General features: G+C 36.4%; 1 protein-coding gene across 3 annotated transcripts in view; it reads left to right on the top strand.

The window, feature by feature from the left end:
* The window catches only part of ADK (adenosine kinase), a 539,444-nt gene that overhangs the window by 421,660 nt on the left and 93,913 nt on the right, over window positions 1-23,871 (top strand). For 2 of the 3 annotated variants that reach the window (XM_080687589.1, XM_080687590.1), the window contains exon 9: window positions 7,106-7,220. The exons of the other annotated variant lie outside the window; for it this stretch is intronic. In XM_080687589.1, the coding sequence (XP_080543715.1) occupies window positions 7,106-7,220 (115 nt within the window). The remainder of the gene's footprint in view (window positions 1-7,105; window positions 7,221-23,871) is intronic. 3 annotated transcript variants of the gene reach the window in all.

The raw sequence follows: 23,871 nt of genomic DNA on the forward strand, positions 1-23,871 counted from the left end.
TGTATTTTTGCATTCCAAGAACTGACAGAAGGTCAGTGTCACTGAACAGAGTGAGTGAGAAGGAAGGGAGTCTGAGATAGACTGGAGAGTGGCAATCACGTGAACACCGTAGTTATTATAGGAGTTTCTCTTTGCAAAACAAAACAGAATATGACATGGTTAAGTAAGGCAATCTGAGGGGGCACCACAATTGGCATTCTGTAGGAACAGGTAGATCGTGATAGTATTGTTTAACATTTGCATTACCAGCTTGTTAAAAATAGAATGAAGGTAGTATATTCTTTCACTTGGAAGACAATGCAAAATTTTTTAAATATATTTTTATTGATTTCAGAGAGGAAGGGAGAGGGACATAAAGATAGAAACGTTAATAATGAGAGAGAATCATTGTTTCGCTGCCTCCTGCATGCCCCACACTAGGGATGGAGCTCACAACCTGGACATATGCCCTGACCAGGAATCAAACCGTGATCTCCTGGTTCATAGGTCGATGCTCAACCACTGAGCCATACCAGCTGGGCAATGCTAAGTTTAAACTGTTAACATAATCACTAGTGAAGATGGGAGCATAATTTAACCAGTTTACTGCCACGCGGCCAAAACAGAAACCATCCCCATACGCTACGATATTTTGAATTTAATTTTAAAAATCTATTTGCAATGAATATTATAAAAATAAATATATTACTCACAATTCGGGTGTTCTTGAATATTTTCAGCTGAAAATTCTCACAAAAAATTATTTTAAAGTTGGGCTGCCACTTAGGGAAAACATTTTCTTTTTTTGGACGCATATGGCATGTGGGGAAGGTCCTCAGCTTGCGTATACAGACGCCTATGGCATACAATGGATTAACATTTATAAAATGCTTCAGCCCTAGCTGGTTTGGCTCAGTGAATAGAGCATCAGCCTGTGGACTGAAGGGTTCCGGGTTCAATTCCAATCAAGGGCACCTGGGTTGTGGGCTCAATCCCTAGTAGGGGGCATGCAGGAGGCAGCCGATCAATGATTCCCTCTCATCATTGATGTTTCTCTCTCTCTCTCCCACTCCCTCTCTGAAATCAATAAAAAAATATTTTTTTAAAATGCTTCATAATGTATAAAACCTTTTCCAACATTTCATTAATACATTTAACATTCACACACACCTTTGAAGGTAGGTAGGGCATGTATTGCCATATCAATTTAACAGATACAAAATAGGCTACATGAATTATATAAGGTGACATGGTTAATACATAATGGGTTCGGAATCAGAGCTCAGCTCTACCATATAAACTATACATCTTTCTCACATTCTAATGATTTAGAAGAGGAGATTAGTTTCCAAATGACCTTGGAAAATAAGAAATATCTTGAAATTCAAAAGGGGAGGGTAGTAGAGGGAACTGATGAAAGAAGGTGAAGAGATTAGCCAAAGAACATACAGTATATGTATAACCCATAGACACAGACAACAGTGTGGTGATGGCCAAAGGGAAGTGGAGATGGAGGCTGGGTGGAGGTAGACAAAAGGATGGTAGGAATGGGGACATCTGTTTCAACAATAAAAAGATAAAAGAAAAATAAAAGAGTTATTTGCAAACAATAAAAAAGGAAATTTACTAGGGTAAAATATAAGCCAGAATAACTAAGAAAAAAAATACCAAACTTAAATACAAGATCAGCAATAATTTGTGAATGTGGCAGAAAAATGATTTAAGATGAACATGCTATATAGTTTTGTGATAATAGAAAGCACATTGCTTAAATTCATAGAAGTAGTATAATCTGTGGATAGCTTGGAATAGTGATTAGGAGTGTAATCCCTGGAGTCTCACTTTGTCAATGCTCAACCTAGCTTCACCACTTAGTATCATTATGACCTTAGGAAATTACTTAACCCCTCTGTGACTCAGTTTCTTCTTCTGTAGTAATAGTATCTACTGCCCAAAGTAGTTGAAATTGAATGAGTACTTTAGAGCTATATACAGGGCTCTTGGTTTCAACATCTGTAAAATGAGGATACAGTAATACCACTGCCTAGAGAAGTTAAGATTTAATAAGCGCTTTTGGAACTATACACATGGCTCATAGTTAAATTGTATGAACTTTCTTCTACCTCTCCTCCCCCCTTTCCTTTTTTCCTTCCTTATTAGAATACATAATTGAATTCTCACTACTCAAAATCTTGAAGCCCTTTTTGGAGATTTGGAGGGCAACCTCAGGATGTGACAGTTTGGGAGAGTATTAAAATGGTTGTTATTAGAAGAAAGAAATTAATATTTAAGTACTTAGCATGTGCTAAATGTTGCATTAACCTCTTTCACCTTATCCTCTTTCATCCTCACAACAGTTATTTTTAACTTTTTTTTTTAAATATATTTTATTGATTTTTTACAGAGGAGAAGGGAGAGGGATAGAGAGCTAGAAACATCGATGAGAGAGAAACCGATCAGCTGCCTCCTGCACACCCCCACCGGGGATATGCCCGCAACCAAAGTACATGCCCTTGACCGGAATTGAACCTGGGACCTTTCAGTCCACAGGCTGACGCTCTATCCACTGAGCCAAACTGGTTAGGGCTATTTTTAACTTTTTATTTTGAAATAATTTTAGGCTTAGAAAAATTACAAAAATAGTAGTTCCCAGAGACCTTTTATTCAGCTTCCCCTAATCTTAATATTTTACATAACCAAGGCATAGTGATCAAATCCAGAAAATTAACATTGGTATAATACCAATAACCAAATTTCAGTCTTTATTCTGATTTCACCAATTTTTCCTCTAATTTCCTTTTTCTATTCCAGAATCTAATCCAGGATTGCACATTGCATTAATTGTCATGTCTCCTTGGTCTCCTTTTTTCTGTGACAATTTCTAAGTCTTTCCTTGTTCACGATTTTGATACTTGTGAAGAGTACTTGTCACTCATTTTGTAGAAAGTCCCCCAATTTGGGTTGTCTGACATTTTTACATAATTAAGTAGATGTTATGAATGTTTTCCAGAAATATCACAGAAGTGATGGGCCCTTCTCAGTGCATCGTATCAGGGACGCACATGACGTCCCTATATTTTATTGTTGGTGATATTCACTTTGATCATTGTGTTAAGGTGGTGTTTGCAGTGTATCCTCTGTAAAGTTACTATTATCCCATTGTAGTTAATAAATATCTTGAGGACAATATTTTGGGATTATGCAAATATGCTATTTTGCCCCCTAATTTTAGCATTGCTAAATTTGATCACCAGGGTAAAATTATGTCTGTCAGTTTCTTTCACTGTAACATAACTATTTTTCCTTTTGTAATGAATAAATATCTTAAGGGGAGATATTATGAGACTATGCAAATATCCTGATTGTCTCCAAATTTTTACCCACCAATTATAGCATACTTCTCTCCCAACATCTTCTACCATAAATATTTTCTTAGTATGTACAAGAGGAGATGGAGCCTTAGGGGGGTTTATTTACCTGCTCAAGGTGCACAAATCCAGGTGTGTCATACTCTAAATCCCTTGTAATTTCATCATTCTGTTAAGATATGTTAGCCCACATATAAGGGAAAATAATCTTCTGGCCGTGATAGCAAAATTAGAAATATGTAGCTTTGGAAAGACAAAATTAAGGTTTTAAGAAAAGTTTTTATACTAGATGGGGAGCAAATCCTGAGGACAAAGCAATGGCTCCTCAAGGCCTAGTGAGAAGTTTAGTTTTGGTGCTCACTGCCAGTTACCCCAGAGCAACAAAGGGGTTTTGTATGAACTGTGCATGTGGATAGAAATAAAGTGTAACCATCTGTAAAGATTTATGTTTTATATTTGGAAAGTTTACTTCAATCTCGAATTGCCAGTTTTATAGGATTTAATTTGAGACATAAGAAAGGTTTCTTTAAAACTCATGGACACAAACAACAGTATGGTGAGTGCCAGAGGGAAACGGGGGAGGAGGTGGAAGAGGGTAAAGGGGGATAAAAGATGATGAAGGAGACTCGACTTGGGGTGGTAAGCACACCATACAGTACACACATGATGTATTGTAGAAGTATATACCTGAAACCTATACAATTTTATTAACCAATAAATTCAATTTAAAAAATAATAAATAAATAAAAGGTTTCTTTAAGTTAACAAAGCTCCATAAAAAAATTTTTTTCCTACAGGGTTGGGTAGAAGACAATTGTAGAATCTCATTCTTAATTTATTCCTTACACCACCTTGAAGAAAAACCTCTATATAAAAAACATCCAGACATGCATAAGATGCTGCTCCAAATATGATAAAGTGAATCTATTCCTGGGGTTTGCCTCTTATCTTTATTAAATATGAACTGTATTCAATCATAAGCAAAAAACCCTATAGTAGTAAAATATATGTGTGGCAAGGTGATTGGGAGAATATATGTGAGTCATTTTAATTAAATGTATACATTTATTTGAGAGAGTGAAGACATTGTTATATGGCATTTTTTGGTCCTTTCAGCTGTTACTAGTCATTTATAATAGTCTTTCCCCAATACTGAGGGAATTTCTTTTCTCATCTTATCTGAGTTCAAGCTTAGTTCTGTTCTAAAATAAGCAACCAGAAGTGAAATAGTCAGCATGTTTGAAAGGTCAGCAGCATTGTTATACCTCAAGTGGCTCTTCTTTTCAGAAAAAGCCGTCCTCTGGTATTATGTTAGGTATAGTAGAAGCATAACTTCATATATCATCTGGAATTTCTTAAGTACTTAATGAACAAACAGCATACAGCTATTTTACTAAAGACTGTCATACCTTTAAAAATGTCATGGTTTCTGATGTTGTTTGTAACCATTATGACTTGTCTGCCTTGCTTGCCTAAATGTTTCCATCCTGTATATCCTAATTAATTTCCTTATGCCAAGCAAATATCCTTTCCCTCTGGTTGTGTTTCTCTCTCCATAACTGAAACTTTTCACACTTATGGGAGTACAAACCAACAAACGCAAACCATGGGCTGATTTAGAGGCTCACTGAATTCAGACATGGATTTTGAAATTATCTGAAGTTGTTGAAAGCATCATTCTAAAAATCCTACCTATAGCTTAAGAGTTAGATTTCAGGTCAAGAACATTTAAGATATAAAACTTCCTCTGGCAGTGTGGCTCAGTGGTAGCCTACCAAGGGTCGTGGGTTTGATTCCCAGTCAAGGACATATGCTTGGGTTGCAGGTTTGATCCCGCCCCAGTCCCAATCTCTCTCTCTCTCTCCCCCTCTCCCTCACTCCCTCCCCCGCTCCCTCCCTCAATCCTTCCTTTCCGCTCCATCTAAAAAAAATCAATGGAAAAAATATCCTCAGGTGAAGATTAACACACAAAAAAAAAGGTATAAAACTTCATGCATGGCCTGTGTGATACGAAAAATAGCATCAGGATTTCTAGAATTAATTTGTAATTTTTTTAACTTTATCTTTTTTAAAGAAATTCAAGTCTGTAGGAAACAGCATCTCTCTCTCATTTTAATTCTTTGAAAACTTTGGCATTATAGTAACTGTATTATTTCCATAGTCAGCATAATCATGCTCTGTACACCCCTAAAATAGTTTAATATTCTTTCTACAAATTTTTATTGGAAATTTGAAAATTGACTGGATATTTGCTGATATTAAGGGATTAGTGTTTATTTTTTAAACTAGTGGTCCGGTGCATGAAATTCATGCACAGAGGGGGGTTCCCTCAGCCCAACCTGCACCCTCTCCAATCAGGGACCCCTTGGGGGATACTGGCAGTCTCACAATCTGGGACCACTGGCTCACCTACCTGCCTGCCTGATCGCCCCTAACTGCCTCTGCCTGCCTGCCTGATTGACCCTAACCCCTCTGCCTGCCCGCCTGATCACCCCTAACTGCCCTCCCCTGCCAGCCTGATCTCGCCCCCAACTGCCCACCCCTGCCAGCCTGATCTCGCCCCCAATGGCCCTCCCCTGCCGGCCTGATCTCGCCCCTAACTGCCCTCCCCTGCCGGCCTGATCTCGCCCCCAACGCCCTCCCCTGCCAGCCTGATCTTGCCCCCAACTGCCCTCCCCTGCAGGCCTGATCTTGCCCCCAACTGCCCTCCTCTGCCAGCCAGTTAGGTTCTGATTGGTCAGTTTCTATGCCAGTCAGCATCTCTGGGCCTATCAACGGGGCCTGATCAGAAAGGCGGGGCTGATCAGCAGCCCTGGTGGAGGCCTGGAGAGAAATAGAGGCGCAGCTGCTGGCCAGACTGGGAGAGAAAGAGAGAGGCAAGTGCTGATCAAAAGCTGCCAAAGAGGCAACGGATCAGTCCCTGCTTCTCTCTTCAGGCCTCTCTCTGGCCCTGATTCGCAGACCCCTCAGCAGTCAGTGCTGGGGCACCACACCTGCAGCAGAAGTAGTCAGCACTGGGTTGCCATGGCAACCCAGCTGACTGTAGGACTAACTTCCGGTTGGTCAAGCCTCGGTCGTTACTGGTCATTACAACCCAGGGTTTTTATATGTTAGGATATGATAGTAGTTATGTGGTTATGTTTAAGTTATCTTTCAGAGATACATACTAAAACATTTACAGATGACATATAGTCTCTGGAATTTGCTTCAGAATAATATGAAAGGCAGGTAGATGAAAGTATAAATGAATAAATTTTAAATGTTTATAATTTGATGGTGGGCTCCTTGGAGGTTATTATACTATTACTAGAGGCCTGATGCACGAAGATTCATGCAAGAATGGGCCTTCCTTCCCCTGGCTGCCGGCACCACCTTTGCTCCGGCCGGAGCCACCTTTCCACCTTCCCACGCTGCCCAGAGGCCCGGAGTAGCTGGGATGGTGTGGAACGCCTGCGTCCCACCCTGCCCCCGGCCGCTCAGCACCTGTGTATACAAATTAACCCTCCATCTTTGTTGGGTAATTTGCATGCTCACTCCTGATTGGCTGGTGGGTGTTGCGAATATACGGTCAATTTGCATATTACTCTTTTATTAGTGTAGATGTTTACTTTTGTATGTGGTTAAAATTTTAAATGATAACTCATAATAGATGTTTAAGTATCTCATTTTAAACATGAGAGTCTAAATCCTTAATCTACTAAGAAAGCTTTGTCTTATTGTACTGGTTATGAGAAATTTTTTCTCCTTTTGATTAACAGACTGAAGATATTAAAGAGATAGCCAGAAAGACCCAAGCTCTGCCAAAGGTGAACTCGAAGAGGCAGCGAGTTGTGATTTTCACCCAAGGGAGTGATGACACTATAATGGCTACAGGTACATGTGCAAACTGTGTGAGAAAACCATTATTATGGAGATTAATCATTCATAACAAATGTCTATATCCTTTCTAACATAATTAATTCAAAACATGCAAACTGTGTGAGAAAATCAGTATTATGGAGCTTAATCATTTATAACAAAATTTACATTCTTTCTATTATATTTAATTCAAAACACTGTACTTTTTTTTACCACCTTAACTCATTTTGCTTACACACACACACACACACACACACACACTTCTGGCAATCATCAATATGTTCTCTGTATCTATGAGTTCGGGTGTTTTTAGATTCCACTTGCAAGTGAGATCATACCTTATTTGTCTTTCTCTGTCTGACTGATTTTACTTAGCATAATGCCTTCAAGGTTCATCCATATCATTGCAAATGAGGATTGCCTTCTTTTATATGGCTGAATGTTATTTTAATGTATAAATATATAAAGAAAATGTATAAGTATATATACATTTTCTTTATCCCTACATCCATCAAACGGACCACTTAGGTTGCTTCTATGTCTTGGCTATTGTAAAAAAATGCTGCAATGAACATGAGGGTACAGATATCATTCCGAGTTAGTATTTTCATTTCTTCAAATAAATGCTCTGAAGTGTAATTGCTGGATCATATGGTAGTTCTATTTTTAATTTTTTGAGGAAACTCTACACTGTTTTTCATAGTTGCTACACCAATTTACATTTCCATCAACAGTGCGCAAGGGTTCCTTTTTCTTCATGTATGTCCTTGCCAACACATATTTCTTGTCTTTTTGATAATAGCCACTCTAGCAGGTGTGAGGTGATCTCATTTTGGTTTTGATTTACATTTCCCTGATGATTAATGATGTTGAGCACCTTTTCATATACCTGTTGGCCATGTGTATGTATGTCTTTTATGGGAAAATACTCAGATCTTTCAGATTGTTTTTGTTTGATTTTTTTGTTTGGTTTTATGTTTGTTTTTTGTTGAGTTCTATAAGGTATATATATTGGATATTAGCTCCTTACCAGATAAGTGATTTGCAAATATTTTCTCCATTCCATAGGTTGCCTTTTCATTTTGTTCATGGTTTCTTTTGTTGTTTAGAAGTATTCTTTGTTTGCTTGTTTGTTTGATTGTGATTTTAGTTTGATGTAGTCCCACTTGTTTATTTTGCTTTTGCAGACTTTGCTTTTGGTGTCAAATCCAAAAAATTGTCACCAAACCAGTGTCAAGGAACTTATCCCCATTTCTTCTAAGAGTTTAATGGTTTCAGGTCTTACTTTCAAGTCTTTAATCTTTTGAGGTGATTTTGTGTATGTTGTAAGGTAATCGTGCACTTTCATTCTTTTGCATGTGGCTGTCCAATTTTCCAAACCATTTATTGAAGAGATTATTGTTTTCTCATTGTATGTTCATGGTTCCTTTGTCATAAATTAATTGATCACATATATCCGGGTTTATTTCTGGGCTTTCTATTCTGTTCCATTGACCTGTGTATCTCTGTTTTTATACTAGTATCATACTGTTTTGATTACTGTATCTTTGTAATATAGTTTGAAATCAAGAAGTGTCATGCCTCCAGCCTTGTTCTTCTTTCTCAAGGTTGCTTTGGCTGTTCTTGGTCTTTTGTGGTTCCATATGAAATTTAGGATTTTTTGTTCTATTTCTGTGAAAATGTACCTTGTATAGTTTTTTTTTACATAATTTTAATAAATATATATGTACCTTCTATCTCAGTAGAAAATATTTTCAAGAAAATAATTTAAGAAAAATCAGTTGAATAAATCTACGTTGATTTTTTTTACTGTGATATTTTGGAGATATTGTCAATCTAGAAATGTCTTTCCTGAAAAACATACATTTTAATTACCAAATACCTGTGCTCCAATAACATAAATGTATCCAACTATGAACAAATATAACCCAGATATAAGTTACTTCATCAGCTTTAAACTTAAAGAAAACTTCACTTCTGTTTTTACACAGCCATCTATTTTCATAGAAATAAAATAGGAATTTTATCTAGTCAACAAACATTTTATCAAATAAAATGATTAATATTGCCCTAGCTGGTTTGGCTCAGTGGATAGAGCGTCAGCCTGTGGACTGAAGGGTCCCGGGTTCGATTTTGGTCAAGGGCACATGCCCGGGTTGTGGGCTCGATCCCCAGTAGGGAGCATGTAGAAGGCAGCTGATCAATGATTCTCTCTCATCACTGATGTTTCTATCTCTCTCTCTCTCCCCCTTCCTCTTTGAAATCAATAAAAGTATGTATTTTTTAAAAAGAGTTGTGGTAGCTTAAACAATTAAAAAAATGATTAATATTGTCAATATGATGTTACCTACTATTAAAGCCAAAATACAGACCTTTTCATTTTGTCTGAACCATTAAGATTAAAATCAATCAGTTAATTAATAATTATTATAAACAGAAGCAATCATTACCTTTGTGTTAATTCAGCACTCTACTGAACACTAAAACTTAAGATATGAGTCCTAGAGATCTAACTCAGAAATAAAATTAAAACACATCAATATATGAATACAAGAAACTGTAATTACACTTGTTAATTATTGGTAAAAATTATATGCGCTTTTATTGACTCAGAGAAGGAAATCAATAAAGCCTCAATAAAGATTTTATAGTGGCTATGAAGTAAATTTTTGTTGAACTAAATAAATATGCCTGAAGAGATAGAAGAATAAATTATTGTCAAATTTTGGGGAGTAGGGACCCTAGAATTAATTCATTTCAACTTTCTTATTTTAGAATTGTCAAAAGCAAGATTCAGATATTTATTTCAAAATAATGCAGTACATAGTAAATAATGAAGTGAAGTTGTAGATGAAGTGAGATTTGCCATGAGTCAATAATTGCAAAAGATGGGTGGTGGATATATGGGGGTGGTCATTGTGCAATTACATCCACTTGTATATACACTTAAAATTTTTCATAATTAAAAGTATAAAATACAGAAGGACAGAAAATTAATTTTTCAATCAAAAATCAGATATATAGTATTAAGTGATTTATTTTCCCCAGATACATTGATATCCTTGCTAAGCCTTGAATTTTAAGAAGTATTTAAGAAAAGAGGGCAATCTAGTCAAAGAGGATCATGTGAGCAAAGACACCACATACAGTGTAATCTTTTATTGTTGTGACAGGAAAAGCCATGTTGTTAATTTGTACAAGACAGAAAATAAATAAGTCATGAAAAGATACCCCTGCATTGATAATAACTGAATTGCTGTCTTTTTATAGTATGTGGCCTATTCCTGTCTTAGCAGTGAACACTGTTTGGAAAAGTGAAAAGCATACCGACTTTCTTACCTCATAAGAATTGTCATACTGCCTTCAGATTCATAAAATGCTATTTGGTTGCTCTTTATAGAGACATTTATTTTAAGGCTTTATTCCAGAGATACATATTGTACAAGTGTCTTGTGAATTAGCACAAATTTCCAAAAATTGAAACCTTTAAAATTAGCATCCTCTTCCTGTGACTGAATTTGTCAACTCAATTTGTTTCTTATTAAATATATTAAACCCTCTTAGGAATGCTTACCAGCAGGAATTTATTTGAGGACAGACACTGGTAATCTTTGCTCTTCTACTATATGAAAATGAACTTAAATTAGAGGGTGTACTATATCTGCAATGCATGATAAATACAAGATGGATAGAGAATCTGTTCAGTGGTGTCAGCTACAAAAGCAAACATGATAAATGTTAATGCAGTTTTGAGCCCTGGGATAAGCTATTCAGTGCACAAGCATAGTTGAATCTCTTTGCTATGTTGTTATTCATGGCAGCCAAATAAATGTCAATAATAAAAGAGAATTAAAGATTTTCATTTCCCAGAGGCAATCCTCTAATACGGCTTGATCTTTCATTTCATTTGTAATTCGTTCTCATGTCAGGATGCAATCATTCGCCAGGCTCTGGGTGTCATGTTAAGTCATTTAATAATGATTAAGAACATAAAAATGCTTGGCCTGTGGGGTAATCCACAGAAGAGATGCCAATTTGTTATTGTTTTTCTTCCTTTCCTCTTGAATATGGATCAGCTTTTCCCACCTCCCAGCATTAAAATACTAATGGAAGATGGGGAGGGACAGTAGTTCTTTAATTTACCATAAATGACATTCCAGAATGGCTAACACACTTATTATAACACTAATTAGGAGTCATTGTTCCTTAAACTTCACACTGTAGACTATTTTTAAATGATCACTGCTAAGTTTGTGGCATTTAGCAATAATATAACAAAATCAGGTTCCTTGGTATTTAATTCTAGAGACTTTTCTCCTTTTGCAATATGGTGGCTATAAACCACTTTCTATTACTTTATAAAGGTAATTCTTTGAATTCCTCTACTCTAAGTTGCCTTGAATCTAGTATTTTTTTGGCCACCTCTATTACAGTTGGGTATCCATCCCCTATATCCATCCAGCCCAGTGGTTTTGTCACATATCAGTCATTGTTTCATTGCTCACAGGCTAATTGAGTTCCAAGTTTTGGGAAAGGGGGTAGAAGGGAGGGGGAGGTGAAGGGGGCACTGAAAAGTAAGATTAAGAAGTTGGGAATGAAAGACAGGAAAGAAAAGATGATTCTGTTCATTTTTGTCCTTTAATAAACGTTGAATGAACTTGTTAGGTATGGTGGAAGTCAGGTCAAGGAAATCATTTCTGTATCTATAAACTTTAGAAAAATTAAGACTACAGATTTTCATTGCCTACCGGACAGCAAGTACTAATGAGGTCTTTGTATATTAACTTCTTACTATATTAAGGATTGTACTTAATGAATATATATATATATATATATATATACATATATATATATATATATACACACACACACACACACACACACACACATAAACACACATATGTGTACATATAAGTGTTTGAGGAAAGTATAAATTTCTCCAAGTTCCTGTATGAAATATATCACTGAAAATTGGAAAAAACAGTAAGACTTTTATTCTAAATTGAAAATAATGCATTTCATACAGTGGCCTTTATGTAGCCATGAAATGGGTCCACTGAAGAATAAATTATAGGCTTTTCTAAATACTTTCAGAATTTTTTCTAGGTTGTTTGAGTTGTAATATTGCTCAAAGGGAGAAAATAGATTAGGTCAGAGGTTTTCAACTGGAAGACTTGGTGCTACCATATCAGAATCACATAGTGGGCTCTTGATAAATACAGTCCTGCCTTCTTAAAAATACCTTCCCCTCAGCCTGATATGTCCCTGTGAGGAGTATTTGAATACACATCCTCAAGAAAGAGGTATGAGAAAGGGGGTGGGGAGGGATGGAGTCTAGGGGAAGGGGAGTGGAGTGTAGGGTTCTTTATTTGTTGAGAAAGCTCACTTATGTGATTTAGCAATGCTGCATATCCTTCATCTGTCACTTGGAAAACCATTGCATTAGGTGATCTGATAATGTTGCCTCAAGTTCTGTGATCCTATGGTATGATGGAAACAGAACGTTTTAGCAGCTAAGCATCTATTACTTCAATAAGTCAGGCCTTGCTGGAGGGGGTTAATGAGGGGAAAGGGGGACATATATATACTTTCAACAATAAAGACTTATTTAAAAAAAAATAAGTCAGGCCTTGGTGAATGCTTCTCTTTCTCAATCGATCACAAAGTACCAAGAACCCATTCCCCAATGACAAGTAATCTACATATTACTTGACATAGACTCCTGCCCTGGAGGAGCTTATAATGTAAGATAATCACCTCATAGTGCCGTTAGTGATTTCATTATAAATATGTGAAGTTACTTGTCTTCATGTTATTACGTCCTTAAAGAAACTTGCCATCCCATTTGCTAGTTAAGTTTTCATGTTCTTTGAAAACACTCAGTGCTCTGTAAGGTAAGGTCAGTTGTGATTTGCAGTTCTGGTAGCACAGAAAGTGGAATAGGGAAATGCCAGCTCTAAAGGAAAACAACCTCAGCAGCTGGAAGAATAATGTCAGCACATCATCACAATTCCTACTGCTACAAACTATTATTATAAATCATTTTGAAAATGTTTTCTCTACTATAGCCAAACCAGCTTTAAATTATGATCTTGTTGGCATAGGCTGGTGATGGTGTGGATAGAACACATAAAATAGCAATCTTTCAGAATGTCCGTGTATGGCATTCATAGAAAAAAGTTCTTACCAGCTGAGATTTTAAAGAATATAGATTTCTTAACTATGAATATAAACAACTAAGTTATTAACTCCTATTCCATTTTTAGATTGTTATACCTGCAAAAGACAAAGTTCTTTCATTAGCCAAGGGGTCGAAAATAATTTAGAACAACATACACAGGACTGTCACATTCCTAACAAAATATTTGTGGACCATGGTTTAGTAATCTCAGGCCTGTCAAGAAATGAGACTTCTTTCAACTCCCACCTTTCATGTTGCTAGAAAGCAAAATGGAAGACAGCCTACACTAGGCAAATGTTAGCATTTATTTATGAAAAGACCTTTAATTCTGATATTGAAGTATAGATTACATATAGTAAAATTCACATATATTTTACTAAATAACAATGAACAACCACCATAATCAAAATGTAGAACCTCTTGTATAATATGTCTTTTGGATTTTCTATATATATAATAATATCTGTGAACAATGGCAGTTTGGTTGCTTCTTTCCCAATCCTTTACTTTTTTTACTTTTTTTTTTTTACTACACTAAGTAGCACAATAAGGCTCACTGAATACGAGCACAGTTGAAATGGCTACAGTTTGTAATTTTTCTTCTGCCTAAGTAACTTCCTTTAGTATTACATGTAGTGTGGGAATTCTCTTGGTTTTTGTTTGTTTAAAAATGTCTTTATTTTGCCTTTCAATGAGTTAGAACTCTACATTGAGAGCCATGTTCTTAAAGATGATCTTTCATTATCTTTTGGATTCTCTTATTTTTATTAAGAAGTCCACTGTTAGTCTTATTTTTGCTCTTTTGAATATATTATTTTCATTTTCTCTGGCTGGTTTTGAGAATTTTTTTTTGACTTTCACTCTGTATTTGGTTCTTGTTTTTCTTGTATTTATCCTGCTAGGGTTAATTTTATTTACTGCCTTATTTACTTCTCAAATTTATGGTTGATGCTCTTACCAGTTTTAGAAACTTCTCAGCTGTTAATCTCTTTAGATACTGCATGCTCTCTTTCCAATTGAGGTACCAATTACATATGTTTTATGCCTTTTTATTTTGTGTCCCAAATGTCTTTTATACTCTTTCTTGTACTTTTCATCCTTTCAGCTTGTATATTTTGCACTCACCTACCAGTTAGTTGACAACTCCTTTCTTTCTACTTTGTCCAATCTGCATTTCAACACATTTGTGAGTTTTTTATTTCAGTAATCACATTTTTTATTTTCTAAATTATTTTTTTATTAATCCCAGTTCTATAGTATAATTCTCCATCTTGTCATTTATTTTCTTTGAACACAGTAATAATAAATTGCATGTCCAAAAATTAAAAGCCTCAGTCATCTGTGGGTCCATTTCTTTTGTCTTGTCTTTTGGGCTTATTTCTAGGTCTGCCTGATAATTTTTCATTAAATGCTACACATTGTTCATAATAAATTACAGTGTTTCTGCTGGTGTACTGTCTTCCTGTAGAAGGCAGCTATTGTGGCCAGTGTGGCTTAGTTGATTGAGCATCATTGCATGTACCAGAAAGTCACCAGTTTGATTTCTAGTCAGGGCACATGCCTGAGTTCAGGTTTGATCCCCAATGTTGGGGGGAGGAGGGGCAGCCAATCGATGTTTTTCTCTCACAATGATGTTTCTCTATCTGTCCTTCTTCTTTCCCCCTCTCCAAAATCAATAAAAACATTTTAACTAAAAAGAAGGCAGCTAGTATAAAGACAGATCAAGGACTGAGCCAACTCAAGCTTGGATTGCACTTTTGAAAGGCTCAATCTACTTCTAATTTGTCCCCAATCCTATGCTCTAGCTCTCCTGAAATCCTAGTATATGGTTTAGGATCCCTACTCTTTGGTGGGTTCTGTTTGGTACCATCGAATTGCCAAAAATACTACTCTGCCTTTTAGGGGTCTTCTGTTTTATGTCTTGTCCTCTTATCCTGCTACCTTACAAATCTGGCTAATAGCTCAAAGGAAAAAACCGCGGAGTGTCAGGTTTATTCTAGTGTGTTAGAACTTCAGGATCATGACATCTCAATTCTGACTGCCTTGGAAGTTCCAAATTCCAATTTTTGTCTCTGGAAATTGCCAGAAGTTCTGATGGCTTCTCTGCCTCTTAGTAAGTCCCCAATGTCTACTCTAAATCCTCAACCTTTCACCCAGCACCAAGAATTTACAAAAATGCCCTGAGGGGAAAACTTTTACAGTGTCAGCCTAACTCTAAGATTTTCTTTTCTCTCAGGGATCTTGTCCCATCAAGTCTTAGCTACCTTGACAGCTCTCTCATACCTTCAATTAATTTTTAAAATATTTTTTTATTTTGCAGATTTTCTAGTTTATGGTGTAGGTTGGTTTGTTACAAGCTATGGCATTATTACCTAAATTAAAATTGTTATTTATTATAAAATAAAAAATATGTGGCCCAAGAAAGTTAAGTGGGCTCATCTCTTTATTATATTATATATAGCTGATTTAGCAATACTACCCTCTATATCCTAATTTGAGAACTGCTGGGTTAGATAATTTATCCAATAACCCAAAGTTAGAGATAAAACAGCTGGGTTAGAACCCAGCTTATTGAATCCCAGTCTAATTTGTTCTATACCATGCTGCCTTATTTACTTACAACAGTAGTTCTCAATGTTGTAAGGAGCAATTTTCCCCCTCACTTTTGGTTGTCACAACTGGGTAGACGTGGGGGAATTCCACTGGCTTCTAGTGGACAGAAGCCAGAGATGCCACTACACATCTGATAATGCACAAGACAGCCTCCCACAATGAAGAATTTTATTATTCAAACTAGAGGCCCGGTGCACGAATTCGTGCACAGGTGGGGTCCCTCAGCCTGGCTGGCGATCGGGGTCATTGGGGCTGTCTCGCCCAGATAACTACACACAAGATAACTTTACTCAGCAAAGGCATCATGTAGAATCGAATGAAAGATAAAAGAGCATCCCAGACAAGAAAAGGGAAAGGGTTCATCACCACCAAACCAATATTACAAGAAATTTAAAGGAACTTCTTAAAAAGAAGAAAAAAGGTTTTAAAAATAGGAATAATAAAATAGCTATAACTACCTACATATCAATAATTACTTTAAATGTAAATGGATTGAATGATCAAATCAAAAGACATACAGTGGCTGAATGGATAAGAAAACAAGACCCATACATATGCTGCTTACAGGAGACCCACTTCAAATTGAAAGACACACAGACTGAAAGTAAAGGGATGGAAAAGATATTTCATGCAAATTGGAACAAAAAACAAGCTGGGGTAGCAATACTTATATCAGACAAAATAGACTTTAAGACAGAGAAGGACACTGCACAGTCATAAAGGGATCAGTCCAACAAGAGGATATAACCCTTGTAAACATTTATGTACCCAACATAGGAGCACCTAAATATATAAAGCAAATATTGATAAAGGGAGAGACTGATAGAGTCATAGTAGGGGATTTAAAACTCCATGGACATCAATGGATCTTCCAGATAGAAAATCAAGAAAGAAACTGACTAAAAATGACACATTAGATTAGCTGGATTTAATTGATATCTTCAGAGCATTTCATCCAAAAACAGCAGAATATACAGTCTTTTCAAGTGCACATGAAAAATTTTCCAGGATAGATCACATGTTAGATCACAAAAGAAGTCTCAATAAATTTAAGAAGATTAAATTCATATCAAGCATCAAGAAAAACAAACAAACTGAAAAACACATGGAGACTATATAATATGTTACTGAACAATGAGATCAAGGAAGAAATCAAAAGACACCTTGAGACAAATGAAAATGAGAACACAACAACGTAACAGTGAAAAACAGTCCTACGAGGGAAATTCATGGCAACACAGGCCTACTTCAAGAAACAAAAAAAATCTCGAATAAATATTCTCACCTTACATCTACAGGAACTAGAAAAAGAAAAACAGACAAAGTCCAAGTGAGTAGGAGGAAGGAAATAATAAAGATTAGAGAGAAAATAAATAAAATATAATTTTAAAAATATAAAAGATCAATAAAATCAAAAGCTGGTTTTTGAAACAATAAAGAAGATTAAACCATTACCACACTCATCAAAAAAAAAAAAAAAAAAAAAAAGAGGACCCAAATAAATAAAATCAGAAATTAAAGGGGAGAAGTAACAACTGACACCACAGAAATACAAAGGATTGTAAGAGAATATTACAAATAAGTTTTGCCAGCAATTTGGACAATCTTGAAGAAATGGAAAAATTCTTAGAAACATACTATCTTCCAAGACTGAATCAATAAGAAACAGGAAATCTGGACAGATTTTAACCAACAAAATTGAAGCAGTAATCAAAAAGCTCCCAACAAACAAAAGTCCTGGACCACATGGCTGCATGGGTGAATTTTACCAAACATTCAAAGAACTAACACCTATCCTTCTCATACTATTCCAAAAATTTCAAGAGGAGGGAAGACTCCCAAGCTCATTTCACGAGGCCAACATTATCCTAATTCCAAAACCAGATAAAGACACTACAAAAAGCCCAGCCCTTGTGACTCAATGGTTGAGCATCGACCAGGGAACCAAGAGATCACGGTTTGATTCCATTCAGGGCACAAGCCCAGGTTGCAGGCTTGATCCCTAGTAGGGGGCATGCAGGAGACAGCCAATCAATGATGTTTCTCTCTCATCACTGTTTTTGCCTCTCTATTCCTCTCCCTGTCGCTCTAAAAATCAATTAAAAATTGAAAATACAAGACACTACAGAGAAATAAAATTATAGGCCAATATCCCTGATGAACACAGATACTAAAATCCTCAACAAAATATTAGCAAAGCAGATCCAGCAATACATTACAGAGATCATACACCATGATCAAGTTGGATTTATTCTGGGGGTGCAAGATTGGTGCAATATCTGCAGGTCAGTTAACGTGAAACACCACATAAACAAAATGAAAGCTGAAAATCATATAATATCAATAGATGCAGAAAAACCATATGACAAAATCCAGCACCATTTATAATTTTTAAAGAGAACACTCTCAGCAACGTGGGAATAGAGGGAACATACTGCAACATAATAAGGGCCACATATGACAAACCCACAGCTAACATCATACTTGACAGGGAAAAACGAAAAGCATTTCCCTTAAGATCAGAACTAAAGGATGTCCACTTTCACCACTCTCATTCAACATAGTACTGGAAGTCCTAGCCACAGCAATCAGACAAGAAGAAATAAATGGCATTCAAACTGGAAAGGAAGATGTCAAACTGTTATTAGATGCAGATTACATGACACTGTATAAAGAATCCTAGAGATTCCACCAAAAAACTACTAGAACTGATAAATGAATTCAGTAAAGTAGGAGGATAGAAGAAAACATTCAGGAATCGATTGAATTTTTATATACAAAAAGTGAACTATCAGAAAGGGAAACTAAGAAAACAATCCCATTTACAATTGCTACATTAAAAACTAAAATACCTAGAAAAAAATTTAACCGAGAATGTAAAAGTACTCAGAAAATTATAAGACACTGAAGAAAGAAATTGAAGAAGACACAAATAAATAGAAGGATAGGAAGAATTAGCATTGTTAAAATGTCCATACTACACAAAGCAATCTATAGATTCAACATAATTCCTATCAAGATACCAAAGACATATTTCACAGAACTAAAACAAATATTTCAAAAAAGTATATGGAACCACTAAAAAAACTGAATAGCAACAGCAGTCTTGAGAAAGGAGAACAAAGTTAGAGGAATCATGCTACCTGATATCAAATTACACTACAAGGCCATAGTAATAAAAACAGCATGGTTCTGGAATAAAAAATAGACATAGATCAACAGAACAGAATCAAGAATCCAGTATTAAACCCATGCCTATATAAGCAATTAATATTTGACAAAAGAGACATGAACATACATTGATGTAAAGACATTCTCTTCAATATATGGTTTTGGAAAAATTGGACAGATACATGCAAAAAAATGAAACTAGACCACCTTCGTACACCATATACAAGAATAAAGTCTAAATGGATTAAAGACTTAAAATGTAAGATTTAAGTGGCTATCATCAATAAATCAATAAACAAGTGTTGGCAAGGATGTGGAGTAAAGGGAACCCTCATGTACTGTTGGTGGGAATGCAGATTGGTGCAGCCATTATGAAAAACAGTATGGAGTTACCTCAAAAAATTAAAATTAGAACTGACTTATGACCCAGCGATTCCACTTCTGGCCATATATCTGAAGAAACCATAATACTAAAACAAAAGAATAGACGTTCATTGCAGTATTATCTACAATAGCCAAGATATGGAAGCAACCCAAGTGTTCATCAGTAGATGAGTGCATAAAAAAGTGGTGATATACTGTGTGTGTGTGTATATATATATATATATATACACACACACATATATATATATAAAACTGTATAATATATTATATAGTAATAATGTAATATTCCCTTGTGTGTGTATATACACACAAGGGAATATTACTCGACCATAAAAAAAAAAAGAAATCTTATTACTTACAACAGTATGGATAGACCTATTATTCTAAGTGAAATAAATCAGAGAAAGACAAATACCATATGATTTCACTTATATGTGGAATCTAAAGAGCAACATAAGCAAACAAACTAAATAGAACAAACTCATAGATACAGAGAACATACTGATGGTGGCCAGAGGGGAGGGGGTTAGGAAGCTGAGTGAAAAACATGAAGGGATTAAGTAGTACAGATTAGTAGTCACAAAGTAGTCACAGGGATATAAAGTACAACATAGGGAATATAGTCAATAATCTATATATATAAAAGCCTAAGCGACCTTTACGACTGGAATGACTGGTTGACCAGTCGCTATGACATGCACTGACCACCAGGGGACTGACCACCAGGGGGCAGACGCTCAATGCAGGAGCTGCCCCCTGGTGGTCAGTGCGCTCCCACAGGGGAAGCACCGCTCAGCCAGAAGCCGTGCTCACAGCTAGCAAACGCAGCTGCAGCGGCGGGAACCTTTCCCAACTCCGCGGCAGCACTACCAAGCAGCGGCAGCAGCACAGCAGGCCGGGATGAGCATGAGCAGCACAGCACCAGCTCGGGATCCTCCCTGGCCACCTGCCACTTGGCCCACTGCTACATCCCCCAAGGGGTCCCAGATTGTGAGAGAGTGCAGGCCAGGCTGAAGCCCCCCACCCTCCCATGCACGAATCCGTGCACCGGGCCTCTAGTCTATATATATAAAAGCCTAAGTGACCAGTTGACCAGTCACTATGATGCGCACTGACCACCAGGGCGCAGACACTTAACACAGGAGCTGCCCCCTTGGTGGTCAGTGTGCTCCCACAGCAGGAGCGCCATTCAGCTGACTGACGGGCCCCAGACACCGGTCTCACGGCGAGCACAGCTGTGGTGGCACAAGCCTCTCCCATGGACACTCCCCCTGCATGCCCTTCCTTCCCCCACATCAGGACCTGGACTGGGATCAGGGCCAGCATCAGGACTGACTGGGCGTGAGCCCACAGCTGCTTCTCAGTCATGGGCACACCGGTATCACCCTAGGATGGGCGCACAGAAACCGCAGCAGAGCGGCAGCTAGCCTACCAAGCGGCAGCGGCGGCAGCAGCAGACGCAGCAGGGTCAGGATGAATGGAAACAGCGTGGCGCCTGGCCCGGGCCCGGGCTCGGGCTCCTCCCTGGCCTACTGACGCTTCGTGCACTACTGTATCCCTCAGGGGATGTTGGACTGTCGGTTTCGGCCCGATCCCCACAGGCCACGCTGAGGGACCCCACCAGTGCACAAATCCGTGCACCGGGCCTCTGGTATTGTTATAACCATGTACAGTGCCAGGTAGGAACTTGAAATATTGGGGGAATTACTCTGTAGAGTATATGATTGTCTAACCACTATGCTGTACACCTAAAACTAATGCAAAATAGTATTTAATGTAAGCTGTAATTGGGAAAAAATTTAAAAAGAAAATATAATACAATGGATATTTATCTAAGTGATACATTACCAAATGTTTTTCAGAATAATTATTATTTGTATATAGTGAGTATTTCTTCTGAAATTTAATCAGGACTCCAAAATTTTCTTTTCAGAGCATTACAACTTGGTGGCAACATTTTATTTTGGCTGAAATACTGCATTCAATTTTTCAGCTCAGATAAAATGTTTGCAAGTGTAGCAGAAAAGTCTGGTTCAGATAACTGAACAGCAAAAATTTCCTTGGTTAAAAGGAATAAAGGATTGCACTTTTGAATATTAAAATCTATACTTAAGTGAGGACATACCTGCTTTGCCTTATTCCTTTTAAGCCTTAGCCAAGTTGGTTTATCCTCATTAAACTTCTTTAAAAGCTCACAGCATTTTTGATTCATTGATTTTTAAATTAGCCCAGTAGAAGCCAGCATTCCTAAGGATTCCCCCAACCCACCCCTTTGTTTAATCTTGGCCCATAAACTTTATCCAGCTTTTCTCAGCTTCTATAAACCTATTTTAATATGTTTAGAACTTTTCTGAATTAATAATTGTGCCCTTTGCCATCCTTGCAATCTATTTATCTTAATAAATTTTTCCTATACTCATAATTACTTCATTTAGTTCTAGAACTTTACCCCTTCCCCATCTATAACAAAAGGAAAAATTTTTAAAAATGTTTTGTAAATAGAATTCAAAAGATACAATAATTAGGCTGTTGAGCTGACTGGTACTTGTGAGGAAGTAAGCAATTTTTTTGTTATTAGGATGATCAAAAAACTTTTTATCAAAATCCAAATACTTTTGAGAGTGAAAGGGGCGCCATTAATTACACTAGGACTCTCCTGGGCAAACCAGTCTATATGGTCATGCTAATCATTATACATATTTAAACAAGCATATTTGGTAAAATGTATTCTTGCATTGGTTGAGGTTTGGGACTGTTATTTCTAACAGTTCTTCCATCTCAAGGATTCTTGATCACATTCTAAGAATATGCCAGGTAATATTGAAGTTGAAGAAATCTGAGAATCTCTACTCTCAAGCAGGATAAGTTGGAGAGCAAGACACTGATAAATAAAACAGTCAGTTAGCAGTACAAATGAATTCAAATCAGTATGGTTTTATTGAGTGCCATGTGTCAGGAATTGTGGTTATAAAGAGAAATAAGACAAAAACTCCTTTTCTTGAAATGTAGGAAAGATATAATCCACTAATACAATATGAGAGGTGGTATACAACTTTTATGAACTAATTTTTATAGGAGAATAGAGGGAACAAGAAGTTGGGGAAAGTTTCACAAGGAAAGTGATGTTTGAACTAGGCTTTGAAGAATACTACAGTTTTGGCAAGTTAAGATTACAAAGGAATGTAAGTTAATGGAATAAGATCAAAAGGTAAAGAGGCCTTAAATGGTATGATCTATCACAGAGAATGTCAAATATCAGGAGAGAGGTGTGGGTAAGCATGAAATGGTAAGTTGTGGTAGTCTGTGCTGGGCAGTACATGATTAAGTGCTTAAAGTACCATAAAGAGAAGGAAGAGAACATTGGGGCTGCAAAACATTTTGTGGTCAGTTTATCATAATGCCATGAAAGAAAGGAACTACATTTCTATTTGTATATAAAGCTTCGTTTCAGAGGGATCAACAAATACTAAAGATGGAGATCTTTTTTAAAATTAAATAGCAAAGAATTAAAGCAATAACCCCTCTAAAAAATATTAGCAATGAACAACCCCATGGCATTAGAGTGAAACAAATTTGATAAGGTTAGAAAAAAATTATAGACAAAAAGCTATATATAAAATGTAGTAAAGAAATATGGAAAATGCCTTAGAAAATTAAGAAAGATTGACTTGGTTTAAAGATGATAAACAAAGACTAAATGCAAAAGGCTAATGAATTCAGCCAAGGAGAAAGTTTCTACTAAAGTGTTTTCTAAAAGAATTGCTGCTGGACTGGCTCTTAGTAAGCCTTTCCCCTGCCCACCCCCCCCCCCTTAAATTTAGGGAAAAGATTAGTAACCTGTTAACAAAATTTGCAGTGAATACTAAATTAAGAAATACTGTAGCTGTTAATAAAATCATAGAAATTCTGGAAGTTTACTGGGTAATATTGGAAGTTAGAAATGGAAGTTTAAATAATGTTAAAATAAACTATATTCATCCCATTTTAAAATCCACATAGAAGCAGCAAATAACATTAGAGAAATGTCTCCATTTCCAGGAGTTATTCTTGGTTTAGGGTTTAAGAACAGAATGGTAAGGTAACCTAAAATTTAGAGCAATAGGAATATGTCTTCATTAAAGAGTCTACATTTAATTATCTATAATGTGATTATATTCTGTGTTTCAAAGTGGATTTTTTGTGAAAAAATTCACATAAATCATTATTATTGAATTTTTTGTAGAATACTGTTCCTTCTGAGACACATTTTACTAAAGGAACTATTTGTAAATAATCTTATTCCCTGTAGATATTTAAACAATATCTAGGTCTTAAAGA

This window comes from Plecotus auritus, assembly GCF_963455305.1.
Source record: "Plecotus auritus genome assembly, chromosome: 9".
Lineage (NCBI taxonomy): Eukaryota > Metazoa > Chordata > Mammalia > Chiroptera > Vespertilionidae > Plecotus > Plecotus auritus.